Source organism: Neoarius graeffei, chromosome 22, assembly GCF_027579695.1.
Source record: "Neoarius graeffei isolate fNeoGra1 chromosome 22, fNeoGra1.pri, whole genome shotgun sequence".
Taxonomy (NCBI): Eukaryota; Metazoa; Chordata; class Actinopteri; order Siluriformes; family Ariidae; genus Neoarius; species Neoarius graeffei.
The window spans coordinates 55,515,324-55,540,751 of NC_083590.1; the positions used below are offsets into that span (position 1 = coordinate 55,515,324).

Below are 25,428 nucleotides of genomic sequence, written 5' to 3' on the forward strand. Positions count from 1 at the left end.
TGATTTTCCGTTTCAAAAAACAGCAAATTCCGTTTCAGAGGATAGTGAATTCCGTTTCAATTCCGTTTCAGATAATTTGATATTTAATTTAGAAAAAAAATTTAAAAACTGTGACATTTAGCCCACTTTGTTATATGTTACAATAAAATTATATTTTATTTGATGTTTATATCTTTGGTTTTGCTACAATTAATAACTCGTATGCTTTCGCAAATGCTTTTTTTGGCACTGAAAACTAGGTTTAAGATCATTTCAAGTACATTTTAACATATAAAGTTATTGTTTCAGGTATCTGGTGGTGGGAGGCTTCTGCATAGCTTTTATTGTGGCTGTTTGAATGTTGCTAGCACCAGCCTCTTGTGCTCGGAATGTAGTTTATATTTAAAGAAGCTTCCCCAAACTTGACAGCCAGAGACCTCTGCCCTCTGCCCAAAGAACCAGCACGGGCACGGCGCGCCAGCCCTGTGCCTCGGGACGTAATTTGCCCCGAGGCCCGCCGCGGGGCTCCGCTTAGGTTTCGTTTCTATCCTGGGCTCCAGCCTGACTTTGGACATCCGTAGCTCAGGCAGGGGAGTCCCCAAGCTTAGAATGTGTAGATTCCATTTCTGACGATAAATTCCGTTTCAGATGCATAATTCCGCGATTTCCGTCCGTTTTCCGTGATCGCGGATTTTCAGTCCTTCTATATTTACGACCGCTTTACGACAGTGTCAACCTCATGCTGACCATGGCCGACGCTGACAGCATGGATTCCGAGCTATCGCCTCAGCTGTACGTAAGCATAAAGTGTGGTAAAGAAAAGTCTTTTCACTGTCTCACTAACCAAAACGTGGGCGATTTCGTCTCTCAGGCGTTGAAAGTAAACAATGAAAAGATCAAAAGGATCTTTGGTTCTCAGAAAGAAGGCGGTGATGTAACGAGCGCGATGCCGAATATGCCTGCCATGACGTTAGTTGGCAATTTTGGCTGCAAGTATCTGAGTGTGGAATTAGAAGAGGATGGTGCCGCAGAAAGTCCTGTCGAATCAAGTAGCACGAACGGATCAGCCTTCGATGTGCTCATGAGAGCTCAACGGTCATGTGACCACATACCTTCAGAGAAGTAAGTACTGGAATGCTAGTCTGTGTTATAAACTTGTACACAAGAGAACACACACAAAATAAATAAATAAATATATATAAAATAAAATTAGTGTGCGTGTGTATGTATGTATTTAAAGTGTGTCTCTTGAATTTTAAATTATTTTATCATCTTAATTCGACATTGAAATTTTGCCATGCAAAAAAAAAAATTGGACAAGGACATTTTTATTTTTATTTCGACTGACATCAAAAATATGTTGAAAAAATCCGTGAACCCAAAGATAAAAAATGGGTGGCCTCACTGTAACCGCTTCTCAGCCACAGACGTTTGGCCCCGGGCGTGGCCCAGGGACTTCATAGCGCCCCCTAATGTCATGGAGTCCTTGGATTGGCATATAGTTTCAGCTACGCAGACCAAATTCGGTATGTATGTAGTTCGTCCCAAGACGAACAGCTTTCGTATATACATTGCGTTAGCCACGCCCAACAGGAAGTGAGGTAATTGGGCTTATATGCGTTTGGACACGTGGTCATTTTTAACGTACTCCTCCTAGACGGTTCATCAGATTCATGTCAAACTTGGCAAACACGATGCCAAGATATTGCTGATGTTGAATTGCGAAGGGAATTTTGATATGTTGAAATGGGAATATTATGAATTTTAATACTCGCCACATAAACAGGAAATGTGTCATGAAGTCATAATACATTTAATGATTTGGCTGAAACCTTTCAGGTTATTAGAGAATGTGATTATTATGACATTTAGATGCCCAATATGCCTGTCTGGTATAGCGCCACCAGCTGGCCAAGGAAAGAATAGGGTTTTGAATATGTGTGTTTTGACACATGATGAATTTTAACATGCTCCTCCTAGACGGTTCATGAGATTCATGTGAAATGTGTTATACGTAATGCCAAGATGTTGCTGATATTAAATTGCGAAGGGATTTTTGATATCTTGTAATATGTTGAAATGGCTTTATGATTTTAATATCTTGCCACATAAACAGGAAACGTGTCAGAAAGCCACAGTGCATTGACTGTATGGTCGGACACTTCTTACTTGAATAGATATTATGATTATTATGATAACCTGACACCCAATGGGCCTGCCTGTTATAGCGCCACCACCTGGCCAAGCAGGAAATGTGCCAGAAATTGGCAATGCCTTAACTGATTGATCTGACACTTTACAAAATATTGTGTATTATGATTGTGATGATATTCACATGTGTAATTCAGATGCCTAGCACAGCGCCACCATCTGGCCAAGCAGGAAATGGGGAAAAATTTTTCAGTTCATTGATGATTGATCTGAAACTTTACAAAACATTGGATATCGTGATTCTGATGATATTGACACGTCTAAATCACAGGCCTAGCACAGTATCACCATCAGGCCAAGCAGGAAATGTGGCAAAAATTTTCAATGCTTTGATGTATTGATCTAGGACATGCCTGACACAGCGCCACCAACACACTCACACTCTCATACATGTAGCAAACACACACAGTCATGTGCATATTTATGCATACACACACACACACTCTCACAGGTATGCACTCACATGCACACACATCTATGAGCACACTCTCTCCCTCTGACACACACACACACGCAATATTAGTGACCTGCCATCATTGTGCATTTTGTTGCAGACATATGAAAACTCTGCATGTGTACACACACACACACACACACACACACAGCAGACACAAGAAAGCTAAGATGACTTAAGATTACAGCGTGAGATAGAGATAAGGAGGAGACACGTATAGTTTTGTACATATATAAATGCACATTTTCACACCACAGAAACACACACACACACACACACACACACACACACTGACTTTGTCTGTCTATCTCTCATCCGTCAAGCAGTCATGGCGTTTGCAACATGCACATCACCTTTGAACATTTGATGAATATATGACATGTGACTGTTCTGTTGGGTGGCGGAATGTCCTGGGTTGCGGAACCACACGTGCGAGGGCCCGTCAAGGCCGCTAGCGGCTTTAATTCACCTTGTTTCACGTTCTCACAGTTTATGTTGGTATAATTTCTTGCGTTTTGCAGAACGCTAAACTTTTTCCAGCTTTGGGTTTAGTAACGAAGTAGAAATTGGTAAATTACAAAGAAGCTTTCAGGGAGTTAAGGAACGATGGATGGTGTGAATTATACTGTTGATTGTGTAATTTCAGTCACAGTGTACCAACTAGGGTTTTTATATTCTAATAAAATGCAGTTTGATGTGATGTTAGGTTACATATAGCTAAACCTGCTCGTGTGAATAGCCAGAGATTGTTAGCAAGGCTCTTTAACCAACCAACGCTGTGGTATTCAGCAATGTTCGTGGTTGGTACATGACAAATTTAATAATCATGATGTAAAATACTTTAAAGTGCATATCCTGGACCAGTTTAATGGTTTTGTTTTCTGTATGAAAGTACGTCCCTTAACACACTCATCCAGAAGGGTAATTTTGCACAAGGCCGTCTGTCTACAGCAGAAAAAAAAATAAAATAACAAAACGCGTCTGGAAAAATCTCAAGGGAGTCTGGAGCCAGATTCGTGACGTCACGTGCGGAAGCGCCAGCAGGCTGCGAGACCCTGCACGGGTTCAGTGCACAGTCAAGTTGAGCAGCGAGCGATTTTGCATTGAAATATGGAATTGTCGCCTGAGCTTCTAAACCCATGGATTCATGCATCAATGCTCATCTATCTATTGTTACATAAATCATATTTTTTCTAATTACTATGTATTTATATATTTCTTCATTTAGAAGAGTACTGGCTACGGTAGGAGAGAGATTTCATAAGCTACACACATGGAATCGGCTAAGCAGGGTTGTAGATACGTTTACTGTGTTTGACTGACGGGTCCCAAGATCTCAAGCCCTGACACGCCGTATATCCCTCGATACATGTGAAGTGTGTTATCACTCAGCGCTTTCATGTTTACTTTTGTGTGTGTCAATAAATAACATTATCCGTGTACCACACAAACACAGGAACTCCTAATTTAGAGTAGAGTCTCTCTTATTTCTTACCCTGGCAACAGTCAACTTGTGAATCGCTGATTTTCTTGGTCTTTTTCTCGGCTCTGCTTGGTCCTCGGCTTCGAGGACCTCGGTGGATGCGACACTTCGCCTTCGGTCAGGGGAGACAAACACGGCTCGCTCCTTTGGCGACGCTGACACAGATTGAGACGGTGTTGCTTTGGGCATTCTGACAGATGGAACTGTCTTTTTTTTTTTTTTTTTTTTTTTTTTTCAGATCGAGTTACTTCTTGAAGCCCATTTCCCACTGCAAATAGTTCCATACCTGCAAACTTGTCGCTTTTTGGCGACAGTCACCTTTTTCATTGTCAATTGGGTCATTCACGTGAATCATGTAGAACCGGAGAGTTTTTTTTGGGGGGGGGCATCTGGGCCGATCGTAATCTCAACTGAGCTCGCGCCTGTCAAGAGAGGGGGGGTGGGCTTGCTGCCATGTTATAGGCCATTATTGGACAATTCTTATAATTGACATTTTTTCTGGACCAATCAGAATCTCAGCCTTTGCCTCAGGATCTTGAAACACACTGCCATCTATGTTCGCGCTTGTTAAGAGACCCCTGAACCTAATGTGGAAACTCTGATGGTAATTGACGGCAAGTCAGCCTTTTTGGAGCTAAAACAACAGATATTTGTTTGCTAAAGCATGTTTCACAATTGGATCACGATCAGAAGCGACCAAACATTCGTGCGACCGATACATTTTCATATTGATCGTTAACTGTTGCCGAAATAATCGCATATGAAAAAGTAGTCGTGCAAAACCTGCACGTCTAAAGCGACCGTTGTGCAATGCAAAAGCATGAAATCTTGCGATCTATCTTGCAACTGTTGTACAATGAAAGCAGGTGTTGTAAGATAGTGCGATAGGGTGGCGCGAATCATCTGGTAATTGGACGATTGAACGCGCGGCGCTCGTGCAATTAACGAATCCATGGTACGAGCGCACGTACGAGTCAGGTTAGAGTCGACGACGGATAAGTAATGCCAGCACGCCCAAACGTCTTCGCTGGAGTTCTTGGAGTTGTACTCGGACATTCAGCAATCCCAATCGACGGCGAGGAGGTATTGGTGCAGCAGCATCCATGGTCAGTGGTGGTCTGAAGCAGCTGACTATACAGAGTTTATATACTAGTGACAAAGCGTGGCAAATTGAAGCTGATAAATCGCGCACTGATAGTAAAACATTGCAAGATTACATAAAATGTTGCGCAACAGTCTCATTGTTGCAAAACAGACGCACAGGGAGCTGCGATTCATCCTATGATCTTTAAAACTCGTGCATCAGTATTCATTCATTTTCATTATTCATGCAAAACATACTGAAAAATAGTGTTTTTCAGTTTCCCTCCATGGTGTTTGCGTGCGTAAGAGTGTTTGTGAAGCCCTTGTCCAGGCTAGAGAAGGAAAAAATAAATGTTTTTCAGTCTAATATAATTTGTGTTTTGGTTCTTTTATTGTTTTCTTATTTCTTAACACTTACTTGAGTTCGGCGTCACCATTATCCCCACCCCCTCACCCCCACCCCGGACACTGTCACCTTTTTTTCTCTGACGAGTTTGCAGGTATGAGTTCTCAAAGTCATCGGGCTTTACAAAGTGAGCCCCGCATATGATGCTGTGGTCTGTTACATGTTGCCAGTTTTTCCGGGTGCCTCGCACGAAGCGCTCCCATTTCTCTCTCATTGTCCGGTCTTTTGGGAAACGATGAGTACTAATCCCATCATGATTGGTGTTGCTACACCCTCCTACGGTACATCTGTTAACCGTTTTAATAATTACATGATAACGTTGAAGAAATTTGCAGAAAACCACCAGGTCGTTTTCTCATAAACAAACCAGCGCTGATGTAGGATTCAGAAGGAGGCGTCCCGCACGCGACGTCACGAAAATCAATGTTTGCTGGGAAATCCAAATGCCAAGTTTTTTTTCCGAGGCGGACCAATTCGCCTCAAATGGCTCGATTTTTCTGGTATTGCACAAAATGCAGAATGTGACAGATATTTGACCAAAATTTAATATAAAATCAGAGAATTACATTGATCTTACTCCTGAATTTACCCAAGATGTGCACTTCAATTAGACCAAACAGCTATTTTGTAGAAAGCTGTTTGTATTAATGTGTGCATAAACATACCTGACTGTTCCCATTTGAAAATGGTGCCACTTGTTATAATTCTCATCACCGTATTTCCATTTTTGTGATACAACAGGGAATTTTTCATTTCCAACTGGGGAGAGGCGAGCCCATGCTGCACACGCGGCTCAGGCCTTACTGCAAGGAGTTTCTGGAGAAGATTTCCAAGATGTACGAACTGCATGTGTTCACTTTCGGAAGTCGCCTCTATGCACACACCATTGCAGGTAAATACACTGTACTATGTCCGTCTCCCCCCCCCCATCCTTCCTGCAATTGGATTTTGGGTATTTATTATCATTTCCTGAACGTGTGGCCTGCAGTATAGTTTTTTGGCAACCACAAGACACAGACTTGATATTAATATGAGTCCGTCTCTAAGATATATAAACACACGCGTATACATTCACACAGCCCCATGTCCCAAGCATGGCTTTGTATTAATATATACCTACTTTTTAAGAAAGGTGTCCAGGTTTTCTAGGCCTTTAGAGAACCTCCTAATGAACAGTGTCACTTTTCTAGCTTGGAGTATTTCCTGAATGCATCTGCTGTAATTTGGTGGCATGACGGCCGTCTAGTCAACAGAGGTGGACAAAGAACCCGACTTCATAATTTAAGTCAAAGTACAGATCCCGCTGGTCAGATGTGACTCCGATACAAGTGAAAGTTCTCCAGTCAAATTTTTACTTCAGTTAAAGCGCTGAAGTACTTGCTTTTAAAAATACTTACCGTATTTTCTGGACTATAAGCCGCTACTTTTTTCCTAGGTTTTGAACCATGCGGCTTATACAAAGATGCGGCTATTCTGTGGATTTTTCTTCCACCGCTAGGGGCGCTCTAACCGGAAGTAGAATCAAAAATAAGATAGACGAAAAATCAATGCAAAGAAGAATTAGCAGATCTTTAGCAGATAGAACACGCACGACAAATTACTAACTGGTAATTATTTTCAAATCCAGCGAAGATGATTAAAGTGACTTGTGGTTTCAAACACAGGAGAAATGAAGGTAAATAAATACCGGTTATTTTCTCTTGGTTCTGTTCCGTTTTAATCAGCAAAGTTGCTGCCGTGTTAAAAGGCACTGTTCGGAAAGAATCTGTTCAGGTACATACATGTACATTTACAGTACAAAATCGTTCTGTACATGCAGTAAATATCTCATTTTTCAACATGGATATCTGCGGCTTATAGCCCGGTGCGGCTTGTATATCTTTTTTTTTTTTTTTTAAATAGAGCGGATGCGGCTTATATACAGGTGCGCTCTATAGTCCAGAAAATACGGTAAGTGTTAAAAGTAAATTTTCTGTCAGCTCATCGTTGTATTATTGCCACAATGCTTACAAAACCTAACGGCGTGACCAAAGACAGAAATGTGAATTCACAAAATGAAAACGTGCTGTGCGTCATGGTGGTTTAACGTTAAGCTAGCTAGCCAGTGAAGCTCTACCTGACATACTCTTTTCAAACTTTAAATCAGCCTAATGTTACTAGAAAAGAGAGATTTCTACATTTTGTGTATTTGGCAAGATTATGCTAAAACATATATTTCTGAAAGCACTTCAGATAAGTTAGCATTGTAGCGTAACTCCGTTTTTAGATACTAACTAGCAGCGTCCAAGTTAACTAGCTATGTGTTATCGTTAGCCGTGGACAAGGCTACGGCAACTTGGCGGGCAAATCCATAGAAGGTCATTTGACTAACCAGACTGTACAGCTATTGCAACGTTATCGCTAGCTCTAAAAGCACACAACTTCATTACAAGCTTTCTCTTGGAATAAAACGTTTATAGACCTCAGTATGCTTCCGCAGGTTGCATGGCGAGTTTCTGTAGGCTGTGATGTGGTTCGTATTCAGCAAACAAAGCAAACATTTAAAACGAAATGAATCTTTAATCCGTTCAGAAAACTGAAACATGGGTTCTGGCTATAGCTGTTCCCCAGAAGAACCGCCTCCTTCCATTCTGCCATCAACTGATCGTGTTAAATAATCCTGCGGAAAAATCATTGATCTTGATTTTATCCAGTCTATGGACGCGACGTGACCCTAGTGATTACTGATAGACTGTCTCAGTGTCACCTGTGGAAAAAAAACATCCACTTTCAAAGCTGCTTCATACAACCCCGATTCCAAAAAAGTTGGGACAAAGTACAAATTGTAAATAAAAATGGAATGCAATAATTTACAAATCTCAAAAACTGATATTGTATTCACAATAGAACATAGACAACATATCAAATGTTGAAAGTGAGACATTTTGAAATTTCATGCCAAATATTGGCTCATTTGAAATTTCATGACAGCAACACATCTCAAAAAAGTTGGGACAGGGGCAATAAGAGGCTGGAAAAGTTAAAGGTACAAAAAAGGAACAGCTGGAGGACCAAATTGCAACTCATTAGGTCAATTGGCAATAGGTCATTAACATGACTGGGTATAAAAAGAGCATCTTGGAGTGGCAGCGGCTCTCAGAAGTAAAGATGGGAAGAGGATCACCAATCCCCCTAATTCTGCACCGACAAATAGTGGAGCAATATCAGAAAGGAGTTCGACAGTGTAAAATTGCAAAGAGTTTGAACATATCATCATCTACAGTGCATAATATCATCAAAAGATTCAGAGAATCTGGAAGAATCTCTGTGCGTAAGGGTCAAGGCCGGAAAACCATACCGGGTGCCCGTGATCTTCGGGCCCTTAGATGGCACTGCATCACATACAGGCATGCTTCTGTATTGGAAATCACAAAATGGGCTCAGGAATATTTCCAGAGAACATTATCTGTGAACACAATTCACCGTGCCATCCGCCGTTGCCAGCTAAAACTCTATAGTTCAAAGAAGAAGCCGTATCTAAACATGATCCAGAAGCGCAGACGTCTTCTCTGGGCCAAGGCTCATTTAAAATGGACTGTGGCGAAGTGGAAAACTGTTCTGTGGTCAGACGAATCAAAATTTGAAGTTCTTTATGGAAATCAGGGACGCCGTGTCATTCGGACTAAAGAGGAGAAGGACGACCCGAGTTGTTATCAGCGCTCAGTTCAGAAGCCTGCATCTCTGATGGTATGGGGTTGCATTAGTGCGTGTGGCATGGGCAGCTTACACATCTGGAAAGACCCCATCAATGCTGAAAGGTATATCCAGGTTCTAGAGCAACATATGCTCCCATCCAGACGACGTCTCTTTCAGGGAAGACCTTGCATTTTCCAACATGACAATGCCAAACCACATACTGCATCAATTACAGCATCATGGCTGCGTAGAAGAAGGGTCCGGGTACTGAACTGGCCAGCCTGCAGTCCAGATCTTTCACCCATAGAAAACATTTGGCGCATCATAAAACGGAAGATACGACAAAAAAGACCTAAGACAGTTGAGCAACTAGAATCCTACATTAGACAAGAATGGGTTAACATTCCTATCCCTAAACTTGAGCAACTTGTCTCCTCAGTCCCCAGACGTTTACAGACTGTTGTAAAGAGAAAAGGGGATGTCTCACAGTGGGAAACATGGCCTTGTCCCAACTTTTTTGAGATGTGTTGTTGTCATGAAATTTAAAATCACCTAATTTTTCTCTTTAAATGATAAATTTTCTCAGTTTAAACATTTGATATGTCATCTCTGTTCTATTCTGAATAAAATATGGAATTTTGAAACTTCCACATCATTGCATTCCGTTTTTATTTACAATTTGTACTTTGTCCCAACTTTTTTGGAATCGGGGTTGTAGTAACAAGGACCTTGATAGAAATGTAGTGGAGTAAAAAGTACGATATTTTTGTCTTTTGAAATGTAGTGAAGTTAGTCATAAGTTTCCAAAAAAAAAAACTAAAGTAAAGTACAGATACTCAAAGTGTACTTAAGTACAGAACTCAAGTAAATGTACTTCGTTACTGTCCACCTCTGCTAGTCAATAAGGTTTGGAAGGGTAAGAATAAGCAATCTCGGACTCCTCTTTTTGAGTCACTGGGGCATTTTGGAAACTGTGGAAGCCATGGCCTAAAGGTTAGAGAAGCAGCTTTGGGACCAAAAGGTCACCGGTTTGATTCCCTGGACCCGCAGGAATGGCTGAAGTGCCCTTGGGCAAGGCACCGAACCCCAACTGCTTGTTGCATGTTGCTCTGGATAAGAGCGTCTGCTAAATGCCTGTAATGTAATAGTTACTATTTTCAGTGAAGTGTCTCATTTCCCCATTTAAAAAAAAATCTCAGGAGCCAAAACTACACAACACAAATATTTCCATCAGTTACGCTCTCATCTCGGCCCGTTCTCACAGACACGCGCTGAATTCATTTCCTCAGGATGTCTGGGTGGAATGTTCTCATTAGCCAAGTTACAGGGAAGACGTTTCTGACTGCATCTTGGGCAGCAAGTCAGATCTCGGGTAGGCAGTCGAATCTCAGCCTGAAATCAGACTGCAGCTCGAGAAACAGGACAGCGTTTGTGGAAAAGAGCCGTGCAAATCTCCTAAACTGTGAAACTGTTAAGATGATATGAATACAGATTGCTGGTGGCTGTTCATTTTGTTTATTAAAAAAAAAAGAAAGACCTGGGAATGTGTTCAAGTTTAATTCCAGTATCTGCTGGGATTAGTTTAGGGTTTTTTTTTAATCTAACCAGATTATTCGGTATTTATTTGATAACTAACTTTGTTTACTCTGCATTAGTCTAAAGCACAAACATTGAGTGGTTGATTGATTAAAGAAGGCATACAGAATTGAAATGGTGCTGTAGTCTACTGGAATTGGAGCACAAACTAAAAATGGGAGGTTTCTGTTTTGATGTCTTGCTTCTTAAGCCTCGGTCACAACCGGCCGTACATGCTCCTACGGCCGGTCTACGTGCAAGAAACGCACAGAGGGCGCGCGTGTGACGTGCTGATTTTCGAGCCGTAGCCCGGCCGTAGAGGTTCTTTATCATGTCAAACAAACTCTACAGGCGCTTACGTTTTTTTCAGGTTGCAAGACAAACTTACGGCCAACGCATGTCTTTCTCCACGAACCAAAAAAAACCGCAGCGATTTGGGAAACGCCAAAAATCGCACGGCCAAAAAAATTGTACGTCCGGTTGTGACCTAGGCTTTACACTACCGTTCAAAAGTTTGGGGTCACCCAGACAATTTTGTGTTTTCCATGAAAAGTCACACTTTTATTTCCCACCATAAGTTGTAAAATGAATAGAAAATCTAGTCGAGACATTTTTCTGGCCATTTTGAGCATTTAATCGACCCCACAAATGTGATGCTCCAGAAACTCAATCTGCTCATAGGAAGGTCAGTTTTATAGCTTCTCTAAAGAGCTCAACTGTTTTCAGCTGTGCTAACATGATTGTACAAGGGTTTTCTAATCATCCATTAGCCTTCTGAGGCAATGAGCAAACACATTGTACCATTAGAACACTGGAGTGAGAGTTGCTGGAAATGGGCCTCTATACACCTATGGAGATATTGCACCAAAAACCAGACATTTGCAGCTAGAATAGTCATTTTAGAAATTTTTTTGGGCATTTTTCACCTTTATTGGATAGGACAGTGTAGAGACAGGAAATGAGCGGGAGAGAGAGACGGGGAGGGATCGGGAAATGACCTTGGGCCGGAATCGAACCCGGGTCCCCGGATTTATGGTATGGCGCCTTATCCACCTGAGCCACGACACCCCCAGCTAGAATAGTCATTTACCACATTAGCAATGTATAGAGTGGATTTCTGATTAGTTTAAAGTGATCTTCATTGAAAAGAACAGTGCTTTTCTTTCAAAAATAAGGACATTTCAAAGTGACCCAAAACTTTTGAACGGTAGTGTATTTTCTCAGAAGTGTTAGTCTGCGTTTTCACTAAGGGTGTCACGATTCGGTTCGGTTCATCGAAAATCGAATCGGTAGCAGTACGATTCGATTTCGATTTGTCATACTTCAATTTCGATTCATGAATTACCTTACATCCCAAGTCTCCCAGAACTTCCGGGAGTCTCCTGCATATTGATAGAAACGAGCAAGAGCGTGCGCGCGCAACATTAAGGTCTGCATCACGCATCTTAGAATGTGCGCGCGCGAGGGAGACTGTGTGCAGTGTTGCCAGATATTGCTGACGTTTTCCATCCCAAAATATGTTCAAAACCCGCCAAAATGCACTTAAAACCACCCAATGTGGCAACACTGCCTGTGTGCCTGTTCATGTAGCGCATGCCAGACAAAGAGCATCCTGATTGGGTTACTCAGCAAAATAAGCCAGTCAGCTTTCAGTGTGGGCGGGCTTTTATCCCTTTTCTCGAGGACCGACCGGCATAGCAGAGAGAGAGAGAGCGCACGCCCCAAAAAACGAAAGTACAAAACCCACTTCAGCTCAGATTACACAAAAGAATCTCCCTGTCTAATAAGGGTAGAAAATAATGACAGTTTTGCGCGATGTACTGTTTGCAGCAGTGGTTTCAGCATTGCCCATGGTGGCTTAAATGATTGTAAAGGACATGTTGAGGTGAGGAGTGTAATTTCATGTGCATTATAGGTCGACAACAGGCTGGCATGAAAAGACCAAACTTATTGAAGATTTCCGTAAAGTAACAATGTATGAATATACATCCTGTATATCAAATACACGTCATATACAAGTGTGTATCTTTTTATAAATGAGGTTAGCTTGTCTAATGTAGCATGTTGGGGAGAATCATAGTATCATATCTGTATTTCTGATAAAATTTTAGGTATGATACCGTGTATAACTCTCCTACTTATTGCTCATTTCATTATTTTGAGTTAATGTTGACTGAAAATTTTACCTTTGTATAACAGTTTTCAAATTAAAGTGAAACTAGTCAAAGTACATCATTTCTTACTTGTTTATCAACTTAAAGTGAATCGAAAAGAATCGAATCGAGTACTAATAATCGATAATCGTATCGAATCGAAGAGTGAGTGAATCGTGACACCCCTAGTTTTCACTGATCAGGTTTATCGAGTGATGCTGCTATCAGACACTTATTATTATTTTTTTTTAACCGTCATGTGTTGCTCTGGGAAAACCTCACATTCTGTTTCATTTGAGGAATGAGAATAAAACCCTGCTTGACTCGATTGGAGTAGCTTTGGAGGTTTCACTGAATAAAATGTACCAAATAATTAATTATTCATTTTCTTCCATTTTTTGAAAAGACTTCTTGGACCCCGAAAAGAAACTTTTCTCACATCGAATCCTGTCTCGAGATGAGTGCATCGACCCGTTTTCCAAGACAGGAAATCTGAGGTAGTCTGCTTTGCTTGTGATCTTTTCTAATTTATCAATTCCAGAATTGTTTTGTTTGCAGTTTATTCTTGCGTGTTTTGACTGCTCATGCAGTCGCTGTCGACCCACCTGTCTGAATTTCTGTACGAGCGCCATGTGAACACGAAAAATATGTATAGATAGATTTTTAGTAGGGCTGCACGATATCAGAAAAATATGCGATATTCAATAACATGACTGAATATCTCGATATCAATATGTATCACGATAATTAAATATATAATGTATTTTTTTGGGGCTTTTTTCACCTTTATTGGATAGGACAGTGTAGAGACAGGACAGGAAATGAGCAGGAGAGAGAGACGGGGAGGGATCGGGAAATGACCTCGGGTCGGAATCGAAACCGGGTCCCCGGATTTATGGTATGGCGCCTTAGCCACCTGAGCCACGACACCCCCAATGTTTTTCTTACCTCTACTCGCCGTTCTGCCCTGTCGTTGGTAGCTGCCACCACTGTTTTACATGTCTTGCAAAGTACCCGAGTTTGCAGTACGTCATCCCTCCTGAATCCAAAGTACTTCCAAATAGCAGACGTGCATTTTTTTTTTGGAAACCAGTTCGTCCTCACACAAGTTTGTCTCACCACACTTGCTACCGCTCCCACCTTCCGCCATCACCACGAGGCTTTTACTTGTTTTGCAATAGGGGGCGGAGTTATCCCGCAGTGCTTGTTGACATTCAAATGTGATTGGATGGCACAGAAAAATGTGCCTTTTATCGAAATTTAAGTAATTTTTGCGGTATGTGTATCGCGAACTATGATATCGCGATATCGATACTTTTTCGATATATTGTGCAGCCCTAATTTTTAGTATTAGTTATTTCCTGATAAAAGTGATGTCGTTGCTCTGAGTGGATAGAGTTGTGATTGGCACTGCAGGGGTGTGTCAGGTCTGTGCCTAAGCCATGAACTTCCTGCTGTGCTGTTTTGGGCTTTCCTGTAGGAATCTGTTCCCATGTGGCGATTCCATGGTGTGCATCATTGACGATCGAGAGGATGTGTGGAAGTTTGCTCCGAACCTCATTACAGTGAAAAAATATGTCTACTTCAAAGGAACGGGTGACATCAATGCCCCACCCGGGTCCCGAGAAGCCCAGCTGGCAAAAAAAAGTGCAGGTAATTTTCTTTACTATACTGTATGTGCACGTTTGTTTCCATTGAACATTGGTCATTTTCAATGGTTTGGATTTGAATATTAATACTTAATTAAAAAAATATATATTCATTTATTTAATGTTTGTCATGAAGTTGTCAATTGTATATTCTGTCGTGTTTTGAGGATTTCATTTTTTTTTTTAAACCTTTATGAATTGAAATGTACTTAATTGGGATCTTTTTACCATGCAGCATTTTATAGATTCGTATATAATTCCAATTAAGTCCATTTCAGTTCGAGAAGATGACGAAAGGCTAAGCAGAGGACTGTAATTAATCCCCATGTGTGGTTTCCAGGGGGTTCAGGCACTGAACACAGTTGGTGCAGTATGCATACTTTGTGTACAGTGAAAGAACAAGGAGTAGTTTTATATGTACGTTGTATATGTGTATTACTATAAACTCGATGCACTATATGGCCAAAAGTATGTGGACCCCTGACCAGGGCTTGAAATTAACTTTTTTTCTTTGTGTCCCCCAGTGGTCCCGAATTCTGTGCTGTATTGTCCCGAATGGAAGCAATAGTGTCCCCATTTTTTTCCTCTCTGAAATAACCAGTGGTTAATATTATCATATGAAGTTGCTATTATATTTGTAACTATGCGATTTTGAACCCTTTATATCATTTTTACAATAAGTCACAAGCGACACGTGTCCTATACATCATCTACTTCAAAATTACAGTTATTGCATTTTCAGTTTATTAAACTTTGGCGATCTCACTGTATGAATAGATACCCGTTTATTTAAAGGGGCCAACTAGCTCATTCAGAAAATGTTACAACTCCCTACATCTGCAGTACACTTTAGTTGAAAATAAGACCCCTTTTATGTTCATTTCATCTACTTATACCTTGAATATCTGTTGGCACTTATAAGGCCAACTTATAATTTTCACCATTACCGTTATCCATTTTTATGAACTTTCCGTTATCCATTTTTATGAACTTTCGCTGCCGGGTGCAAATGTTAGCAACATCAGCATAGTGCCAGGTCCGAGCCTAGTTGTGCTGCTGACTGACTAAACTTTCTGAACTAGAAAGACACCAAGAAAACTCACTTATTCTGTTGAACGGTATCTTCCGTCAATATCATCCACATCATTCCTGTTGTATTTTATAACGTGTCTCACAGTGTTCATTAAGTTCATTCAGTTGCTAGCGTTGCCTGCAGACCAGGCGATGACACTTTGGATCCTGAAGGTCCCGGAGACGTTATGTCTGGGCTTTCAGTTTCTTCCCCGCGGTCGGTCCGCTTCAACCACTTCAGCATTTTTGTTCTGGCAAGAGTCGGCGCAGCGTGTGCGCTAGCAATTCCATTCCAAGTCCATATAATGCGGACACCGGCTGAAGATTCTAGAACAGAATGCGCTGCTCTGTAGCCTACGGATGCAGGTGCATCGAAAGTGTAGCTGCTGTGTATTTTTCGCTGTTAACGTTTTAAAATTAAAATTGACAAATTAGGTGAATGTCTACGTATGTGTTACGGCTTTGTAAATAATATTAATGTAGAACTTTTTTTCTAGATCTATTTTTTTCCATTGTCCCGGGATTGCCCCAGATATGATAATTTTGTGTCCCGATGACATTTTTTATGGTCCCCGGGACGTCGGGACACCGTTAGTTTCGAGCGCTGCCCCTGACCATCACACCCATATGTGGTTCTTTTATATGTGATTCACCATGAAGTAGGAAACAAACAGTTGTATAAAATGTACTTGTACGCTGTAGCATTACAGTTTCTCTTCACTGGAATTAAGAGGCTCAGATTTGTTCCAGATCCATCACTACAGGTTGGTGCCTTTTGGCTTGCATGATGTGTCTCGGTACTCGTGTGCCATGACGCAGCATACACATCATCACGTTTATAGTGAACTGGAATTTGATTTTAATATATTAGCTTTTGCCATAGCGAGGTATTTAAGTTATTCCACGAAATCAAGTCGTACATGAGCTGATAGCCGACGAGCAGGGCTTTCCACAAGCGCCGGCTGCCGGCCGACACAATTAAGTCCAGCCGGCTACTTTAATGACTATTATTTTTGTAGCCCACAGGCTCTAAATATTAATTTTCGATTTTAATAAAATTAAATGTTTATCTAACGGACTGACAATAATGTCAAACTGAACCGCACTCATTTAAGTTGTGATTCGCGCTGTTTGTACCGATAATAACCACAAATTCCCCGCAGACTTCGTTGATCAGGGGAGAGTAACTCATCCGCGGCCCCGACATGCGGTGTGCAGTGGTTGCGTTAGACTTTTTCATTGTCCGTCATTTTGACGGACAGGGTCGTAAAAATTCCGTCATCGTCCATTATTATCTGTCATTTTATTTTAACTTTTAAATGACAATGTATATAGGCTATAAATGCTATATATTTAGTAACTTGTGTTTTCATGGACTCATCTCATCTCATTATCTGTAGCCGCTTTATCCTGTTCTACAGGGTCGCAGGCAAGCTGGAGCCTATCCCAGCTGACTACGGGCGAAAGGCGGGGTTCACCCTGGACAAGTCGCCAGGTCATCACAGGGCTGACACATAGACACAGACAACCATTCACACTCACATTCACACCTACGGTCAATTTAGAGTCACCAGTTAACCTAACCTGCATGTCTTTGGACTGTGGGGGAAACCGGAGCACCCGGAGGAAACCCACACGGACACGGGGAGAACATGCAAACTCCGCACAGAAAGGCCCTCGCCGGCCACGGGGCTCGAACCCAGGACCTTCTTGCTGTGAGGCGACAGCGCTAACCACTACACCACCGTGCCTTTCATGGACTCATTTTCATTTAAAAATTAATTCACAGAACAAGCTTGTATTATTTAATCATTTATTTATGTATTTATGATGCAAAAAGATGAACAGAGATTCTGACGTTCGGTCACTTGTGAACCCATTTTCCCTCCGCTAAAAACATTGCGGCTGTTGTGCCTTAACGGGCATATGAACAATGTTATTTTACAACGTAGCAAGACAATTGCAGTTAAAATATGAACTACAACGATTTAAGTGACAATCTAATCTGACCTGTTTGCGTGAGCTCAAACCTTCCTTCTGGCCCGCATGGATTTAAATTGGCAGCTCGCTTGTGCATAATCAGAGTCGTCAATGGAGACTGCTGCCGAGGCAACTGTCATTAAATTTTGCGTCTTTGCCTCGGACAGACGACTTCTCATTGACGTTTTAATTTTATTCTGAAGGCTGAACCCGCGCTCTGCTGCGACACTGGAGACTGGAATAACCAGCGCCACTTCAGCCAAAGTTCTGAAGTCGGGAAACATTTCTCCCAGGGAAGCGATCAGAAGCCGGCAAGAGCCTCTGAAAGTTGGATTTCCCGACCCTGCTAGTACTCTCTTCATAGGGAGGAAATCCTGCAGCATGCCGTCTTTCTGCACCCCGCGGAGCCTGGAACCTGACACGGAAGGTCTTAAATAAAACGAAGTTATGTTTAAATGTTAGTTTGTCTACCCGTGCTCTCATTAAAATGATAGTTTAGCAGATATTCGAGCAGTGATGTTCCTAAGCTTGCTGGGGAAGAACACAATAAATCGACATTTGTTTCATTTTAAAAACAAGAAAACAGCTAGCCTAAATGAGCGCTATTGTACAGGCAGGGAAACGACACAAACAACCCAATGCATCTCTTTTTTTAATAACAAAAATGACGTGTCTTCTGCAGAGAAGGGAAACATTAATCCATCTCACTGTGCTAGTGGTTAGAAAAGTGAGAGCGCGGTCAGGAGCGCGATGGGCGGAACAGCCTTGCGCAGTGCCTACAGTGTATACATGAGCAGCCTGTGCACTGAACATCAAGACTGCCGCAACGTCGGCTCAGATTGAAAGTGACGGCAGTGGAGACTATGTATACTGTATGTAAGAAAACTCTGCCACAACTTGCCAATCATTTCAATTGTGTGTTTCATTATTTATATTGTTATTATTAGGCTATTATTGTTATTGGTAATGGTAACGGTAAACATCCGTCAAAATAACCGACGGCCTTCAGATTTTTCCATCATAGCTTAAAAAAAATCCGTCACTGACGGACAATTGTCGGTTAACGCGACCTATGGGTGTGCGCGCGCACTCGGAGGAGGCAGTAGTGTGTCGGAGGGAACAGAAGCAGAGATGACGCTTATTTTGTCTCCGGTAAACCAGTCTTCTCTCGCTCAATTACGTGCTGGCATCAAAAGACACCGTTGGTTGTAAATGAACCCAAACTGAGTGGTTGGAGTGTATTTTCATACACAAATGGAGAAATGTTGGCTGAGTGTGTAATTGTGTAGCCCCACTGCAGACCGTTGTCGTTGTTAATTCATAGCATGCTCAGCTGCGTGAATGTGTCATGCACCGAAAATAAGAGATTTACAAGCCAGGAACGCCTCATGATGCAATACGCAAGAAAAGAAAGAAGATTTACTGCCATTTTACTTTGTATTTGAGTAAAGTGAATAAATAAACGGTCTGTGGAAAATACATCTAATCCTGGGAACTGCATGCACAGGAGTTTTTGTCTTTACTTATTTGTCATGGCTGGCTAGTATGAGCCTTAGTGGAAAGCCCTACGACGAGGCACATAGCACCAAGTTGGCTGTAATCCATGTATGACGAGATTGAGTGGAATAACTACTTTATTCTATCCACATTCACTGGATTTTGAGAAACGGAGCATTTGTATTTTTTGCAAATATTATAAAAAGGTTTGATGCAAAACGTCCGACAAAATCACTTCTGCTTAGAGTGTAAGCAAACCAGTGAAATGACGGGAGCAGTTTGTGAAAAATGCAATAATAGTAATTCTTGGAAAATAAAAAAGAGATCATCTTACCATCAAGTACTTTCATTCCATATTTTGTTGCTGTTTTTTGAGGTTTTGTTTTCAAGTAGAGTTTTTATTTCGTTCTCGGTCGGTTCGGTAACACGCTGTGCCATTTTCTTCTTTAAGGTTTTTTTTAGAGGTTGGCAAACCAACTTAAAGGTACATTACTGTCACAGACTGGGCTGGAGTGTGGAACAGGAGATCTTGGGGCAGCTATATTCTTTTAGCTCTTTCTGTTTCTTTTAAATATTCAATAACAAAGTGATGTATCTGACTTGATGCGTGCCGCCATTTTGTTTTTCTGTACTCATGGGATATGAGCGGATAGCCTAGTAGTAGAGTAGCCAATCAGAGCGTGTGAATGTGGAGATTATATATCACGCACACATTATGGCTGGGAAACCACAACAGCTTGCGCCAATTGCGGTGGCCCCCGTGGGCGCGCTATAGAGGATTTCGGCCTACGTCATTGTTTCCATAGCGACAATATTTATGCCGCCATTTTGACGGTCACAAATATGGCGACTACCGGTAGCGATACACTGTTGATCATGACGAAGTCTCATTGTCGAGTATTTTATCCGGCCTAGATGACGCGAGTAAGAAGCGATATCACCAGAAAATCAATGATGCTGGAGTACGTGATCCGTACACGTTACCAGGCTATCTTTTTCTGGCTTTGCAGCGCGGGTGATCTTCCTGACCTGCAGTCAGGCGTGTGGGAAATACCAGGGAAAAAACATAAAAGAAAAAGGAGCGAGATGCAGAAAACACCTTCACTATCCAGCGACGTAGGGCATTTACAGGGCGAGCAGAGGGAGAGGTATTTGCAAAAATTGAGGTTAGCAGGCTTAGAGAACGACGTTTACCTGCTTCCACCAGGATTGTTCACTGACGTACGGAAGTACACCAAGCCCTCGTCTTTACCTGACTTCGGCCCACGTGATCTGTATACCCATGTCGTTAAAAACCAGGCTGGGTAACATGCCTACATCAGCGGGTCGTCCCTGGAGCCGGTGGTCGCCATCTTATTACAGCTAAGGTTTGTTCACGTTTTCATTTACTTTCGGTCCTCAGGATAAACAAAATGTTATTAAATGTCATTGAAATAACTTCTTAGTCTGTTGAGACATGGCCCGTTATAAATTTGCTGTTACCAGGCAATGACCAAGAACTGTATTATTAGGGTCGGTGTAGTTGTAGCAGTGTACTAGCAGCTAGCTGTTAGCACTAGATAATGTCAACAACATAGTAGCTGGCATGTTACTGTAGCGATGTTTACGTTCAGTCATTTGGATGACTGTTAAAACCTTTCAGTCTCAAGTTTTTCCTTTACTGGATTTACTAGTTTACTGAGCTAGCGCGCTCGGCCAGGCTGGGAGCTAGCACGTGCTAGCTCAGTAAAGTAGTAAATCCAGTAAAGGAAAAACTTGAGACTGAAAGGTTTTAACAGTCATCCAAATGACTGAACGTAAACATCGCTACAGTAACATACCAGCTACTATGTTGTTGACATTACCTAGCTTGACCTTCAAAATGGCGGACACCGGGGCGTCACGTGACCGGTGACGTCACGTCGAAATCCTCTATAGAAACTCCTACTACACGTGGTTTTTGGTCACCTGTGGATTCCCACTCGCCAGCTAGCTCCTACCCATCATGCAGCTGGGGAGGGTGAAGGATAACATGTGCTTCCTCTGAGACACATGAAGTCAGTCATCATCTTATTAAATTGGAAAGTGCTATCAGCCCTCTTCTGCATCCATGAGCCAACAGGCTGGTTTTGCTGTGATTGACAGGGGCGAGAGGATAAGCCCCTCCCACACAGAGCACAGCCAGTTTTGCTCATGGTCAGGCTTTCCACTCATGATCCAATCTCCTGATGAGCCATTATTTTTCAAAGTTTAGCAGATGAATGAACCTTGTGTGATTTATTCTTACCAAGCAGTTAATTTAACACTGTATGTTAGGACTGCTTTTAACAATTAAGAACTATGTTGTGCTGTCTTACTGTAGGTAGCCTATCTAGTCAACCTGTCGAGACCACTAACCCTTCTGGATCATCAGCCAATGGGGGGAAGAATAACGGCCTCCAGAAACAAGACAAGGATAAAAAGCTTGACGAAACATCAGTCTGTGTCCCGGACGTTCAAGGAGCATCAGCGAGCCAGAGAACATATCCTGATGGAAAGAGGACGGAAAAGTCGCAATCGAGTAATAAGTCTGATATTAAATTAGAAGAGTCGGGTGACGTGGACAAGATGAGGCAGTCAAGTGAAACTGTTGACCAGGAGAACGGAACTGTAGCTGACGGCGATGACTCGGCTAAACCGGAATCACCACATAATAAAAATGACCAGCTCTCAGAAACCATAAAACTTAAACAAGCTGAAGAGTGCTGCAGTACAAAGGAGAATGGAGATGGACACGGAGTAGACACGGACAGTATCTGTGATCTGGATGACGAAGAGAGTTTTGGTGATAACGGATGTTCTGACAAGAAGGAAACCGAGACGGAGTCTCAAAACAGCGAGCAGTCAGGGGTCACCATGGGAGAGGAGTCTTTAGACCACAGCATGGTGGATGAAGAAGAGGAGGATGAGGAAGACACGGACAAGGATGATCATTTGATTTACCTTCAAGAGATCTTGATGCGTATTCATAATGAGTATTACTCGCGCTACGAGGCTTACCTGCGGGGCGACTGCTCGGAGATGCCAGACATCCGTAAAATTGTCCCTGAGCTGAAGAGCAGTTCCCTGGCTGGCACCAACATCGTGTTCAGTGGATTGTACCCAACAAACTACCCCATGGAGCGAACACGAGAGAGCTACCATGCAAAAGCACTGGGGGCCAAGATTGGCAAGAGACTTGTGCTCAATCCCAAAGATCCCAACTGCACCACCCACTTGATTGCCGCGCGTGCAGGTAAGTTAAACACTTTTTACACTACTGGCAAATTAATCAGACTGGACATGCAGCATTCTAAGGGTGCCGATACTTATTACAGCAGCACTGGTACAGGTCACTCTGTGTATCACGCCACTTGTCTGTGTTCACCATGTGTTAGAGTTCATTGCACTGAAATCCTTCTTACGCTTACTACAGGCTGTGCGTCCGTGCATTGGCATGGCAACACGCGGCACGCCGTCCACCTGCGGCTTCTTCAGGAACCGTTTTTGCTAATGACGTAAAAAAAACCCACAATACTTTGTAATTGTGTGTGAAATGTCACTCACTGGATATCAATTTCCTCTTTATAGACATGTTGTATCGAAATGGGTAAATCCGCCGATATTCAGGACGGCGACTGTCTTGCTGATGCGATATTGATTAATATTAATAACGTTTATGTCCAAACTTATTTGCTGTAGGTTTTCATTCCAACAGCGCAGGTACCACACTGATGTTAATTGATTGATTATGTTGGCTTCATGGAGCCAAAATACTGTTTGCCATAACCTGTAGACTGTGTGCTGAATAGGGTGGGCCCCAACATTTTATTTATTTTAGGATTTTGTTACGACCACCTTACCTTTTTTTTTTTTTTTTTTTTTTTTACATTGCCTAAAAGAAGTTTTATTGTGCGAAATTTGGTTAAGATTGAACAATGTTTAGAGGTGCCACAAAGCCATTAAAGTTTTCACTCAAGACACAATATAAAATAATGTGGCTTATTAACTGTTTCATATTAATACAAACAATACAGTAATATAACTTCCTGTGTTCACAGTAACAATAGCTATTACTTGTATGTGATTTTCTAAACCCTTTGGTATTCTGGTATCTTGTGGAGATAAAAGAACACACTAAGGCTACATCCACACGACAACGGCAACAAGATTTTTTTTTTTTTTTTTAAATATCGCGTCCACACGTGCAACGGATCAGTAAAATTTCAGGTTCATATGGCAACGCAACGCTTGCTGAAAACGATGCAATACACATGCCACACCTCTACGTGCGCTGTAAGACGGTCCCATCGGAGACACCAGAACAATAGAAGTAGACGCATGTGCATAAACCCCTTCTTCTGTAGCATCAGCCACATAAAGTTTTGATTATTAATCAGTAGCGTAAAACGAAAGACGCGGAAAGAGGAATGAACGGGGGTAGATGGAAGCCGGTACGCCAACATTCTGATATCCTCCAGAATTCTTTAATGGTTCGGAATAAATTGAATGCTACACGTCGATGGATTACTTTGTTCTTCTACGCCCTTTTTGAGGAATGTATTGTTGGACTTAAACCAACATCTGAAGAGGTGAGATCGCTCCTTTTTTTTCTTCCTATTTTTGCTGGCGGGATTGTTTTTGGAAAGCGCACAGGCGGTGCGCGGTTTGGTACTGCTTCCGCAGTGTTTGGACCAGGGCTGCAACAACGAATCGATAAAAATCGATTATTAAAAGTGTTGGCAACGAATTTCATTATCGATTCGTCGTGTCGCGCGATTACAAAGTCACAGACAAAGTCGTTCTATTATTAAAAAAGTCTCTGGTTTGAGTTGAGCGCGGAGTTCACACTCCGGAGCAGAAGGTGGCGGTAATGCACCATTAAGCTGGATGCCAGCCAAACAAGCAGAGTTGAGCTCGGAGCGGAGTTGTTTAGAAACATGGCGGAAGCGGAGAAACCGGTGCGACCAAAATCATCTAAAGTGTGGGAGCATTTCACGCTAAACAAAACGAGTAAGTGTGTTACTTGTAAAATGTGCAAAAGTGACATGACATAGCACGGGAGCACCACAGTAACGATCCAGCACCTGAAACGAAAACACGTTGGAGTCATTGATGAGGAGGACGGGAGTTCATGACACCTATGTTTGTTCCGCTTTGAAGTGATGAAACGTAACGTTAACATCCCTCCAAAGCTCGTCTGGTGCTGGTGTTTGCTCGATGTCCAGCTTGACAAGCGAGCCTGAGTCAGGAGCATGTGGACATGCTCACATTTTTGCATTGCAATGCAAAGTGTCTGAGCAAAGGGAGTGAGAGAGAGAGAGAGAGAGTGAGTGAGTTTGTGCAACTGTGAGTGTTTTCTGATTTGTATTTTTCTTTATTTTTTTTATAATTTATTTATTGTTCTGACCACTCATCCCTTTAAAAAATATATACCTCTTTTTGTGCACTTTATTTTAAAAAAGTCTATATATTTTATTTTTTATTATTATTATTATTTATTTATTTATTTACTTATTTATTTTTTACTGCTCAGGGATGATCAAGGATCAACATGTTTTTGCACTTTTGCACAAGATTTTTTGCACTGTGAATTTTTTTTTTTTTTGAATAAAGGGTTGGAAATTAATGCTTTTTTGTTTGTTTTTTATCTGATTCATCGATTAATCGAAAAAGTAATTGACAGATTAATTGATTATTAAAATAATCGTTAGTTGCAGCCCTAGTTTGGACTAAAGACTCTGCCCTAAGGGCTATTCTCTCTCTCTCTCTCTCTCTCTCTCTCTCTCTCTCTCTCTCTCTCTCTCTCACTTTGCACCATTACACAATAAATATTCACAGTGAAAATATTTTGTAAGCGCGTTTCATGAACCAAGTTATAGGATTTGTTGACAACTCGCATCGAGTTCGTTACACTTCTACCCGGCGTGAAGCACTGACAGTCATGTGGTTGTGACGTCATCGTAAACAAATCCGTTCTACTCATCCAGACGACTTTGCAACGGCGCCGTCGCCAGATTTTTTCACTCTGGAACCCGTTCTCAAAAGATTTCGTTTTGGGACACCCAAAACGCCGGTGCCGTGTGGACGCCAGGCCGAACCGATAAACAATTTTATCAGATTCACCTGAATCCGTTGCCGTATGGACAGGGCCTAAGGACTTCCCTAGCAGAAGGAAGCTTTCTCCCAGACAGTTCCTTGGAAGTGCGACCAAT

The 25,428-nt window shown here is 41.9% G+C and overlaps 1 protein-coding gene across 1 annotated transcript in view; it reads left to right on the top strand.

The window, feature by feature from the left end:
* The window catches only part of ctdp1 (CTD (carboxy-terminal domain, RNA polymerase II, polypeptide A) phosphatase, subunit 1), an 86,682-nt gene that overhangs the window by 20,029 nt on the left and 41,225 nt on the right, over positions 1–25,428 (top strand). Inside the window, exons 5-8 of the mRNA XM_060904984.1 lie at positions 6,358–6,508; positions 13,426–13,516; positions 14,500–14,672; positions 21,558–22,469. Of these exons, the coding sequence (XP_060760967.1) occupies positions 6,358–6,508; positions 13,426–13,516; positions 14,500–14,672; positions 21,558–22,469 (1,327 nt within the window). The remainder of the gene's footprint in view (positions 1–6,357; positions 6,509–13,425; positions 13,517–14,499; positions 14,673–21,557; positions 22,470–25,428) is intronic.